The sequence below is a fragment of the Syngnathoides biaculeatus genome, chromosome 13 (assembly GCF_019802595.1).
Source record: "Syngnathoides biaculeatus isolate LvHL_M chromosome 13, ASM1980259v1, whole genome shotgun sequence".
Taxonomy (NCBI): domain Eukaryota; kingdom Metazoa; phylum Chordata; class Actinopteri; order Syngnathiformes; family Syngnathidae; genus Syngnathoides; species Syngnathoides biaculeatus.
Genome location: NC_084652.1, coordinates 3,885,147 through 3,897,161, shown reverse-complemented (window position 1 = coordinate 3,897,161; position 12,015 = coordinate 3,885,147). Strand labels below are relative to the sequence as shown.

Here is a 12,015-nt window from a genome sequence, read left to right as displayed (position 1 = left end):
AGCTTGACCCGTCAGATTTTTACAGCACGTGCAACCTTTTGAGAAGATAAAAGTCAAAAGGCCAAAATGTCTGTGAAAAGGAAAGATTTGACTCCATAATGACAGAACTATGGTTTATTTTTTTTTTGTGAGACAGAAACAACACAAGGAAACTGCATACAAATTTGTCACATAAGGCATTAAATATGATACAGCACAACTAGCTCCAAAATATACTGTATTTAAGTCTACGAAGCTTCCCTTGTAAATGTATAACTGTACCCTTGTTGAACTAAAATGTGATATTTAACTCAGTCTTTACATCTACTTTTATTGAGCCCGGTGCATGAATATATTTGAATAACCTTGACAAATGCATGTACACGTAATTCAGTGTATTGATGTATTAATCCAAGTGATGCCCAGAGTGGCTTCAGGTGCCTCTTCTGATTTGGCAAAAATAATAATAATCCTTAAACTAGGACATGAAGAATGACAAATCATGGATTTTTTTTTTTCAGTCCGAGCCCACTCTCACAAAACTATAAATATTATTTTAACTGCCATTCAATAACTCACACAGCCACACACACACACACACACGATTCAAAATAAAATTAAAAAAATAAATCAAGATCAACAACTGCAAACCGTGTGATGGGTCGGATATACAGTACTATTCCATAAGCAGGTAGTAAAATCTTATATTTACTTTGTGGAAATGCGAATACGTACGGTGGGGCCTATCAGTAGAAAAATAAACCTTAATATGAGGTAATATTAAGGGACGTTAAACAAAAGGAGTTGAGTCCACCACGTTCACTTGGATTGCGTCGGGTTCTGGTCTTGTCTTGGTTTGGCAAAGAAGTCTCTGTACATTGTATAAATAACACCTAAAAAAAAAAATAATAAATAACACAGATGACGACCAGTCTATGTTGTTCTAACTTGTGTCCTATTATGGGCCATATTTCACAGCATGTATCGATCTTTTCTAGGTTCGAGTACGTACCGAGGGTCATGGCTCCCACCACGAAGCCCTGCGCGGCCACGCGCATGTGGATCAGGTGCACGGACATTTTCGTGTCCCCGCGACTTTTCAACTTCCACAGTCTGTAGCCCACGATGGCGAAGAAGCCGGCCATTCCTGCCGAGAGCACAAAAAAATGCAAACATTTTTCTCGATCGGCCTCACGCAGGAGTCTGCAGACAACGAGACGGGGAATTCCGCTGGTTTGCATTAATCGTGTAATATGTAATCTTGCCCATGCGATGTTAAATCCTCTCTCGTTTAACAGTGTTTCGATGAGATTTTTATTGACAATTACGAATTTTCAGGGGCGCCGCCATTTTCCCGAGTCACGTGACCTACGTGGGCGGATGTGACGCCAATTTCTCATATTTATCCTCATCTGATGAAGAAATAGCAGTATCGCTTGATCGGCAAGACGGAGGAATACGTCCATACAGATTTGAACCTGAATGACATTTCGGACAAAAATAAAAGTTCAAATTGAAATACATTTTACGGGAATAACATTTTAATACACGCAGAAAAATAATTCATTTCCCATGATCGAAACAATTCCCAAAACGCCTACGTAGGTCATGTGACTCGCAAAAATGGCGGCGCACCTGAAAATTCACAATTGTCGATTAAAAAAAAATCTTCTCTAAAACACTATTAAATGAGAGACGATTTAATATCAGATTGTCAGGACAGGGTACGTATCACATGACCGATTGGATCCTTTGTTAATGCAAACCACCAGAATTCCCCTTTCAGTTCAAAGATGTCAAAGTACAGCAGGGAAGATTTTTATTATTACTATTTTTTCTTTTTTATGTTTATAAGCATCGGTCATCTGGTCTGCAGGTCATGTGTGCGTGTTATCAGTCACTGTCATTATAATTGTAGCCATCAAAGGAAGTGCGTGTTTTTGAGGTGCGGTGTGGTGTGACGCAGCATCTTCTGAGAGGTTGCCAGACACTGTACTGTATTGTATTCCTAAATAGGATGAATAACAATTACTATGACGTTAGTGAAAGCAATAATCATAATAAACTTTGAATGAAAAGTGAGTCTTATTATAAATGTCAGAACTGTTGCTTTGGACTAGATGTACTCACCCACAGGGACAAATGGATTCTCCTTGGCTTTTCTTATAAACTTGGACTCGTTCTCCTCGTAGGTAGACATCGTGACTGGATAATAACAATGAAAAAAATATGAACAAAAAAAAAAACAAGTGCAACGTTAGAATAGAGTCGAAGCAAGTTAGCTTAAACGCGTTCGGAGCTCAGAGGTTACACATGAAGGACAACAGAAGAATCGTATCGGTCGTGATAAAAAAAAAAAAACTAAGTGAAGAAAATGCCATTGAACGTCACAATGATTATTATTATAATAAACAAACTGCGTTCGTGTCACCATTTTGGATTTGAGTACAGTTCCATGACAAACTTGCACTAATCAATTCTTAGTAGAGGCGTCACTTGCCCGTCACGTTTAAGTAACTATTTCAATCAGTCTTACCTGTGAACAGAAAAGAAGCGTGAATGGGGAAGATTGCGAGTCAAAAGGTTTATGTTTGGAGGTCCCTTGGGGTTGTCAATTCTCACGGACGATGGAGGAAATGTACCGGCTTGCCTTCGTGATGTAACTCCCAGTGGACGCAGTTGTGACGTCACGAGAGACGTCCATTGCGGTGCTTTCGCGTACACTAATACAAATGGCATTCTCTAAAATAGTAGACCACTTAGTCAGGCTATTCATTCTTACAATATGCAATTCAAGTACTCTCTATACGCTAAATTTTAGTTAACTATTACTTGATGACTATTGAATTGAGTAATGATTAAAAAACGGGTGGATATCAGACTTCGAATTTGATATTCCTACTTACACTCTACAGTTGAACGCAACATTAGTTTGACAATGTGCGTAGCAACCAAAGATCATTGATTCTAACCAAGAGAAGTCAAGCAAGAGTATGGAGCGTAAAATAACGCTCAATTAGTTACCTGAGAACAAATGCCATACCGTGGTCAGCAACTGGATATTACATCGAGTCTTTACTGATAACTCTGCAGATGGCAGGGTATCGTGTCCATCTTTGCTCTCGTTTCCCCTCTTTAAAAAAAAGATTTCATTCATTCACCAATCAAACGAAAACGGAAGCGAATGTAAGGTGCTTTCCTTTACTTTAGCTAGTCTTTGCGTTTACGTCACTGCTGTGGAAATCGCACGTTTTCGCAACGTGCCGGAGCCGAGTTATGGGAAATTATGGCAGTTGACATACAAGAAAAAAAAAGTTGGTTATACATACATTTTTTAAATTAATTTCATCAAAATCCCTCACAGTGTTTTGAATTATTTTCACTAATTTTATCATCAATCTGACATGTTTATTTATTTTGGCTTGATGCTTTCTTCTTCTACTTTTCCTTTGGGCCTGTGTCCCCGTACGGGGTCGCCACAGCGAGTCATCTTTTTCCATCTAAGCCTATCTCGTGCATCTTCCTCTCTAACACCCACTGTCCTCATGTCCTCCCTCACAACATCCATCAACCTTTTCTTTGGTCTTCCTCTCGCAGCTCCATCCTCAGCACCCTTCGACCAATATGAGGATACTCTCTCGCCTCTGGACATGTCCAAACCATCCGAGTCTGCTCTCTCTCTCACCTTGTCTCCAGAACATCCAACTTTGGCCGTCCCTCTAATGAGCTCATTTCTAATCCTATCCAACCTGGTCACACCGAGCGAGAACCTCAACATCATCATTTCTGCCACCTCCAATTCTGCTTCCTGTTGTCTCTTCAGTGCCACCGCCTCTAACCCGTACATCGTGGCCGGCCGGCCTCACCACTGTTTTATAGACTTTGCCCGTCACATAGAACACCAGACACCTTCCGCCAACTGTCTTTCTTCAACTTCCTTACCACACTCTCCATTGCTCTGGATTGCTGAAGTCAGACATCATTCTCTGTGTCCAGTCTCCCTCTACGCACCAGAACACAACGCAGTATAGTCAGTGATGTGCGGACTACCACCGGCTACACCAGAGTATAATTTAGGGAATAAAGTCGCTTGATATTAGTGATATTCTTGATGTGCAGTGTCCGCAAAGTTGATGAAAAATTACCACCACAGAGTATAATTTAGGTAATAAAGTCGCTTGATATTAGTGGTATTCTTGATGTGCAGAGTGTCCACAAAGTTGATGAAAAATTACCACCACAGAGTATAATTTAGGTAATAAAGTCGCTTGATATTAGTGGTATTCTTGATGTGCAGAGTGTCCACAAAGTTGATGAAAAATTACCACCACAGAGTATAATTTAGGTAATAAAGTCGCTTGATATTAGTGATATTCTTGATGTGCAGAGTGTCCACAAAGTTGATGAAAAATTACCACCACAGAGTATAATTTAGGTAATAAAGTCGCTTGATATTAGTGGTATTCTTGATGTGCAGTGTCCGCAAAGTTGATGAAAAATTACCACCACAGAGTATAATTTAGGTAATAAAGTCGCTTGATATTAGTGGTATTCTTGATGTGCAGAGTGTCCACAAAGTTGATGAAAAATTACCACCACAGAGTATAATTTAGGTAATAAAGTCGCTTGATATTAGTGGTATTCTTGATGTGCAGAGTGTCCACAAAATTTATGAAAAATTACCACCACAGAGTATAATTTAGGTAATAAAGTCGCTTGATATTAGTGATATTCTTGATGTGCAGAGTGTCCACAAAGTTGATGAAAATTGTACACCCTCCTTTTACAGTTTGGAAACTGTTGTAAACTAACCATTTTATTTAGAGTGTATGAAATAAGGCAAACAAAATGAGAATTTCTAATTTGATTTTGTGACGAGCTTGTTAGATTTTAAGAGACTTAATGGCCACACAGATAGCGTAGAATGTAGATAGTCGACACGAAACAGACCAAATCACTTCGGCTCACGGATTGGAAATGCTTAATGCGTTGGGGCAGACGTCCACTAGACGGCGCCACATACTCAGCAAACTTCATTCGTAAAATGGAAGTTGCTCCGATTGATTATTCTTTGGCTAATCACATAGTTGGGGGGGGGGGGGGGGGTTACAAAATGTTGCTTTTGTTGATGCTTTGACAGCGTAGCATGGGGGTAGGGAGTGCTTAAAAATCACTGCATGGCAAAGATAAGCTTATTTGAAATCAAAGAGTCTGGGTATTTTTTTTTTATTTTTTTCAGCCTTTGCTCCTGAGATTGTGAGCAACAATGCCAGCAGCTAAGTCATAAACATAAACCCACCATCTTTTTCTACTTAAGTGACTGCAAAGCTGGAATTTTCCATTCGGTTGTAAATGAGTCATTTCACAACAACAGTTAACAAATGGGGACTGAATCGACCCGAAAGAAACTGCGGACCACTTGTGCACATTCAACTATCCATAAATGGAAGCCTGCCGAGTTCCGGGAAGACCGAAATGTAAAGGGAGGAGCCAAAAAAGTCTTTATGACTCAGCACGCGGACCTTCACACCAAACCACGCTCGTTCCGTTACAGGGATCAGTCACGGAAGCGATGCTGCTGCCAGTCCTTCTCGCGCTCCTCTCGGCGCTGCTCGGAGGCTTGTATCTTCTGGGGGTGTTCAGACGGCGGAGGCCCGGGGAGCCCCCTCTGGACAAGGGTCTCTTCCCCTGGCTGGGCCATGTCTTGGAGTTCCGCAGGGACACGGTCAAGTTCCTGCAGAGGATGCAGAGGAAGCACGGAGACGTGTTCACCATCCAGCTGGGCGGGTTCTACGTCACCTTCCTGCAGGACCCCTTGTCCTTCGGGCCGTTTGTCAAAGAGAGCCGCGAGAAGCTGGACTTCAACAAGTTCGCCAAGCACCTGGTGCACAGGGTCTTCGGCTACTGGTCGCCTCACAGCGAGCATCACATCCTGCAGCAGTCCAGCAACAAGCATCTGAAGGGGGACGGCTTGGAGGTCCTCACGCAGTCCATGACCGCCAATCTCCAGAACCTGATGCTGCACAACCTCGGCAAAGAGGAGCGGGCCTGGACGGAAGACGGGCTCTTCATGTACTGCTACAATATCGTGTTCAGGGCGGGCTACCTGTCCCTGTACGGCAACGTGTCGCCCGGGCGCAAGGACGGCGAGGAGAAGGCCAAAGAGGAGGACAGGGCGGAATCGGAGGCCTTGTTTTACAAGTTCCGTGAGTACGACCAGCTCTTCCCCAACCTGGCCTACGGTGTGCTGCCTCCCAAGAGAAGGCTGGAGTTGCGGGGCCTCATGGACTACTTCTGGAATGTCCTGTCGGTGCGCAAGGTGAAGAGCAAAGAAAACATCAGCGGCTGGGTGTGGGACATGCAGCAGGTGCGGGAGGAGATGGGCATGGACGAGGCCATGATCGATCGGTACATGTTCCTCCTCCTGTGGGCCTCGCAGGGCAACACGGGCCCGTCCTCCTTCTGGCTGCTTCTCTACCTGATGAAGCACCCGGACGCCATGGCCGCCGTCAAGGGCGAGGTGGACCGGATCGTGCGCGAGTCTGGCCAGGAAGTCAGGCGCGGCGGACCCTTGCTTAATCTGACGCGCGAGATGTTGGTGAAGGCCACGGTCATGGACAGCGCCGTGGAGGAGACCCTGAGACTCTCCGCCGCACCCCTTCTCACCAGGGCCGTGCTCCAGGACATGACGCTGAAGATGGCCAACGGCCAGGAGTTCCTCATCCGCAGAGGGGACAGGATGGCGGTCTTCCCGTACTGCGGCGTGCAAATGGACCCCGGCATCCACCCTGACCCGACCGCTTTCAAATACGACCGCTTCCTCAACCCGGACGGGACCAGGAAGACAGAGTTTTATAAAGAGGGCAAGAAGGTGAAGTACTACACCATGCCCTGGGGCGCCGGGGTGTCCATCTGCCCGGGCCGCTTCTTTGCCACCAACGAGCTCAAGCAGTTTATCTTCCTGATGCTGGTCTACTTCGAGTTTGAGCTGCTGGATCCCGACACGGAAATCCCCGGAATAGACGTGCGGCGTTGGGGCTTTGGAACCATGCAGCCCGTCAGAGACGTTCCCTTCCGATATAGACTCAGATATTAAACGCAGAGTTTCACGGGATGAAAATTCAAGACTTTTAAAAGGCCGACGCAAATCAACCTGCCGTTCACGAAATATGGCCATCATCTTTAATCAAAACATTGAGTCTGACAGTAATTTCAGATGAAAAACTTAAGGCCTGATTTACACAATTCAAAAAAGCGGGCGGCTGCCATTCATAGATGACATTCAAAGTCGCAAAATCAGATTTGAGAGATCACGTTGCACGAGCTAAATCCATCTATTTGCATCTACTCCGCTCGGAATCTCCGATATTACTGTTACTGATATTACGGTACTGTTTTTGCACGGACAGACCGTGAGTAAATCAGGCCCCACGACTTTTCCAATGGAAACGGGTTGGTGATTTTTGAACAGTTGATTGAAGCAATTCAATGAAGACGTTCCTTTTGGAAAATCAAAAATAAATACACCGTGTGTAAGAAAAAACGCATACTGAATCATATTTTCTAAGCCACCTGTCATAAATGCAAAAACCGTCGGTCGGCATTATGAGGTGCTCTGATGCCGACTCTGTCAAATTCATCCATATATTTTCTTCACCGCTTATCCTCATAAAGGTCACAGGGAGTTCTGGAGCTTATCCCAGCTGTCAACGGGCAGGAGGCGGGGCACACCCTGAACTGGTTCCCAGCCAATCGCAGGGCAGACAGAGACAAACAGACGCACTCACAATCACACCTATGGGCAATTTAGAGTGTCCAATTAATGTTGCATGTTTTTGGGGATGTGGGAGGAAACTGGAGTGCCCGGAGGAAACCCACGCAGACACGGGGCAGAACATGCAAACTCCGCACAGGCGGGTCTGGGGTTGAACCCGGGACCTCAGAACTGTGAGACCAACGCTCTACCAGCTGGTCCACCGTGTCGCCTTTTTCAAATTCAATAAGCTCTCAATATTTTAGCATTTTGATCAAGAATGATGCATTTCGAACTGAGTTTAAAATCTTGCACCTAAATTTGAGTGAAACGTTCAAGCATTAAATAATAATAATTCAAATTTTACATTTTACTCACAAAATATTCAAGTGTTTACTTGTAAAACGGTATTCTTGAAAAATCACTGGAAACAATAATAATGATATATTAGCATACAAAAATGGGGTTAAATCTCTTCTTAATGCAAAAACATTAATTACACGTCAAAAAATTGTTTGCCTCGGTGTTGTCATCCATTTGTCAGTGACAGTATGTAAGGTGAAACTTCACCAATGTTTTAATTTGTAAAGAGTGCAACAGCTTGATCAGAGTCATGTATAAGTATCGCTATGTACTGTATATATATTTGAAATATATTGTTCGAAATGAAGGTCGCACAGGATGAAAGTCAAAAGTCTGGAAAGGAGGAAGTGGCCACGCACGGAGCTACGAGGGCGCATGCCGATGACAAACACGTGCGCACGGCCATGTTTTTCTCGCACAATATGGAAACACTTAACACACTCGACGGTAAACGTGATTTTTTTATTTTTTGAAGGTGTGACGTTGAAAGTCATTGCCGAGGAAGATATTTATTAAAAGTCTTTGGAAATTCAGCCTCGCCAGATCACACTTTCAAAAGTTGCAATTATGTTGACGTCACATGCTTCATATTTAATCATCCTTTGTTGTTTTCTTTCACTTGTGTTTTTGTGACTTTCCCTGATCAACAGGAGGCGTGCGGATGTGTATTTTCCTCATGAAATAAATAAAGTTTGGAAAAAAAAATTACATGTGGTTGTGCTTCACTGTAGTTGTTAACAATCGGGTGTTAATTGCAAGGACGATAAGAAAAACAAATAAAAATCCAATGCAATAAATAGTTAAAATATGTTTGGATCCAAACTTGATAGTGAACGTTTTTTTTTTTTGCTGAGTCATTTTACATTTACTTAAGATGCACAAAGTGGAGTTTGAGTGCACAAAATGTCCAAGCAGGTTGAAAAGATAACCCCCCACAAAACCTTCAAAAGTGGACAACATGTCCAGACTCTTAAAACTTTTGAATTTATGGTTCGCATGCAAACAACGCACTAAAGACTGGCAACATCTGCAGTAGATGAAGACCAGATGTTCTTTACGTTGTACACGTCAGGGACATTCCGAATGGGGTGTTTCATATCCATGTCCAAGGTTCCATCTTGGAAGGAGGGAAAAAAAACAAACCCCCAAGAAAATACCGTCGTTTGTGGCCCTCGGTCTGAAACTAACTTTTAAAACAGTCCCGAGACGATGCCGGGAAAGCTTTCCATTGAGATCCATTCCGCTGGGAATGATTCATTCGAGAATCCGAATTAACAAGACGGATGGACTCGCGTGCGTGGCAGCCGGATCAAAGTCACGAGATTTTTTTCACAAGACATTTTGTAACCATCCATTTTCTTTGCCGCTTATCCTCACGAGGGTCGCGGGGAGCGCTGGAGCCTATCCCAGCCGTCAACGGGCGGGAGGCGGGGTACACCCTGAACTTGTTGCCAGTTGTTTGTCTCCATGTGCACTGCAATTGGCTGGCGACCAGTTCGGGGTTAGAACCCGCCTCCTGCCCATTGACAGCTGGGGTAAGCTCCAGCACTCCCGCGTCCCTCGTGAGGATAAGTGGCTCAGAAAAAGGGTGGATATTTGGATATATATATATGAAGAGTTCAGACGCAAAAGCAGATATGTTTATATATTATATAAAATCAATGAATCTACAGAAACAACAAAAATGGGTTTATGGGTATTGTATTTTATGGGTATATGGGTATTGTATTTTATATCTATATTAAATATATAATATTTAAAAAAGACCAAAACATACAAACTGTTAAAAAAAAAAAAAATCATTGAAACACTAAGCACACAGGATTTTGTTTGTTTTATGGCGAAGCAGCTGGCATCCAATCAGGACAAGATGCTTTGAAGCAACCTTCCCCATCCGCCTGACGTAAACCACACATCGCTGTTTGTTTAGTTAGTCATTAATGCAGGACGTCCACAAAGAAAGTATGGCCTCCATCCAGGTCATTGACAAGCAGTCTGTATACAAGGCAGAGACCTCTGTCACATACACACACACACACACACACACAGACCATTTTACCAGCAGCTTTGGTTATTTTTGATGTACTGATCACAAAAATTGTTGAGTCATTTAACAAGACGTGCCTCGCTGTGGTTTATTCACTTATTCATTAAGTCCAAACTCGGATCGACACCTTTTGATGTCCTATTTGTGAGGAAGGGGAAGTTCAGAAAGACTTCCTGAAATGTATACCATGCCTTGCTCAAAGGAGGTCTTGAGACCTACCATTGAATAATGTTGACTTGTTTAAAACTGGAAAAGGTAACAAAAGTGCCTGTAAAGTTCTTGATGGGTTAGGGGCAGCGTCTGCGCCACCAGGCAGAACAGCCAGCCAATCGCGGTTACGCTTTCTTAGTCACGTGACGTCACATACTAAGAAAGCGTAACTGGATTGGCTGGCTGTTTGGTTCCGACCTGAAGTAACCCTGCCTGGTGGCACGGACGGTGAATTTCAGAAAGCGAATTGGAGCAACTATTGAAAATTTGATCACTTTCCATTTCAAATTCAAATCCTGGTGGCACTATTTCACTTCCATAAACGCACAACACTGGCCACATATTATCCAACTGAAATTATTTTGTTCACGACAAAGCCCCAAATTATACCGCACGAACGTTTATGTTGAAATTTGGCACCGAAACGCATCATCCACTCACATTCGACAACTTTTTGACATTGAAGATTTAAAAGCTTTATTTCGCGGCTTGACGCAACGCCCCGGTATCAATAAGAGGTGACACATAAAGTCAAAAAAAAGAAGCCGGGCTGTTTTTTGACACAACGTTTGACAAAAAGAGGAGTCAGGCTACATTTGTGTCAACAAATAAAAAAAAAAAAACGAGTCCCATGTGGCCAGCTGGGGAACAAAAATGCCTTTGACAATAACCTTTGGAAAAGGGCCAAAGAAGCTTCAACAACAAATAAAAGCGACACAAAAGTGCAAGATTTTGCCTTGCAGAGCTGATCGTTCTCCTTTTGAGTGACACTTTCCTGAAGTGATGAAAAAAAATGGTTAATAAAACATAAAAACTGTTTACCAACACTCTAAAGACATTCAATTGTTCTTTGATTGACCCACGTGCAGATTTTTCCGCATTTGTACCAAACGTTGATTGAACACGGGCTGATTTTCTCCGATTATTGAATGGATTCGTGGACCGAAGCGGCCCCCGTGATCCAGTCTTTTTGCCTACAACCTTCTGATGGGGAAAGGGGGGGAAAAAAAGCATGAATGAAGCTGTAGTAAAAATCAGGAAAAAAAAAAAAAAAAGAATCAGGACCGTGGAGGCGGCGAGGGAACAATGGGGGCCTCCGTAATGGGCTGAGCGTTCTCCTGAGTGCGCCGCCTGTACTTGGTGGGGATCGGTTTGGATGAAAAATGAGCCATTGTCTCACTTGCCATCCCCTGTTGCGGAGTGCGAGTGCAGCGCGACAATGCCTCTGGACGCTCGCCCACCACGCTCGTCCCCAAAAAATAGAAAAGACCGCCGCTCCATCCGCGTGGACAGGTAAGGGACTTTTTAAGAAGCCATTAGTTAGTCGGGTCCACAAGTACTTGAGACACTGACAATGATGATGCCTTGGACCAGCACATTGGGTTCGATTTAAAACAATGCGATAGAAATACTTTTTCAGCCTTAATTTAAGAGTTTTTACCCCTCCCCCCCCCAAAAAAAAAATTCATTCAGGAATTACAGTCATTTTATATGCGACACATCATTATTTCAAATGACCTGCAAACATATCTGCATCACTTTCATTATTAGTATTACAGTATTAGTATTAAGTATTACATTTAACCTTCCTACATGAAAAAAATAGATAATCCCAAATTTTTGAATATGGGGGTTAAATATTAAATATTTAAAAGTTAAATAT

The 12,015-nt window shown here is 43.1% G+C and overlaps 2 protein-coding genes across 2 annotated transcripts; one reads left to right on the top strand and one right to left on the bottom strand.

The window, feature by feature from the left end:
• Positions 1-99: 99 nt before the first annotated feature.
• higd1a (HIG1 hypoxia inducible domain family, member 1A) lies at positions 100-2,666 on the bottom strand. Its single transcript, XM_061839240.1, has 4 exons — positions 2,516-2,666; positions 2,110-2,184; positions 992-1,126; positions 100-872 (listed from the first exon to the last, which is right to left on the bottom strand). Exons 2-4 carry the CDS (start codon positions 2,177-2,179, stop codon positions 799-801), a joined length of 279 nt encoding a protein of 92 aa, XP_061695224.1. The 5' UTR covers positions 2,180-2,184; positions 2,516-2,666; the 3' UTR covers positions 100-798.
• Positions 2,667-5,466: 2,800 nt separating this feature from the next.
• Positions 5,467-8,742, top strand: LOC133510826 (5-beta-cholestane-3-alpha,7-alpha-diol 12-alpha-hydroxylase-like). The gene has a single exon (XM_061839209.1). The coding sequence runs from the start codon at positions 5,552-5,554 to the stop codon at positions 7,073-7,075; it is 1,524 nt and encodes a 507-aa protein (XP_061695193.1). The 5' UTR covers positions 5,467-5,551; the 3' UTR covers positions 7,076-8,742.
• The last annotated feature ends 3,273 nt before the right edge of the window (positions 8,743-12,015 follow it).

Excerpts from the sequence above, each read along its gene's own strand:
- higd1a (XM_061839240.1), bottom strand. The coding sequence starts at position 2,179 with ATGTCTACCTACGAGGAGAACGAGTCCAAGTTTATAAGAAAAGCCAAG. Across the intron at positions 1,127-2,109 it reads GAATCCATTTGTCCCTGTGG|GAATGGCCGGCTTCTTCGCC; the intron begins GTGAGTACATCT and ends TGCTCTCGGCAG. Across the intron at positions 873-991 it reads GGTGGGAGCCATGACCCTCG|GTGTTATTTATACAATGTAC; the intron begins GTACGTACTCGA and ends TTTTTTTTTTAG.
- LOC133510826 (XM_061839209.1), top strand. The coding sequence starts at position 5,552 with ATGCTGCTGCCAGTCCTTCTCGCGCTCCTCTCGGCGCTGCTCGGAGGC.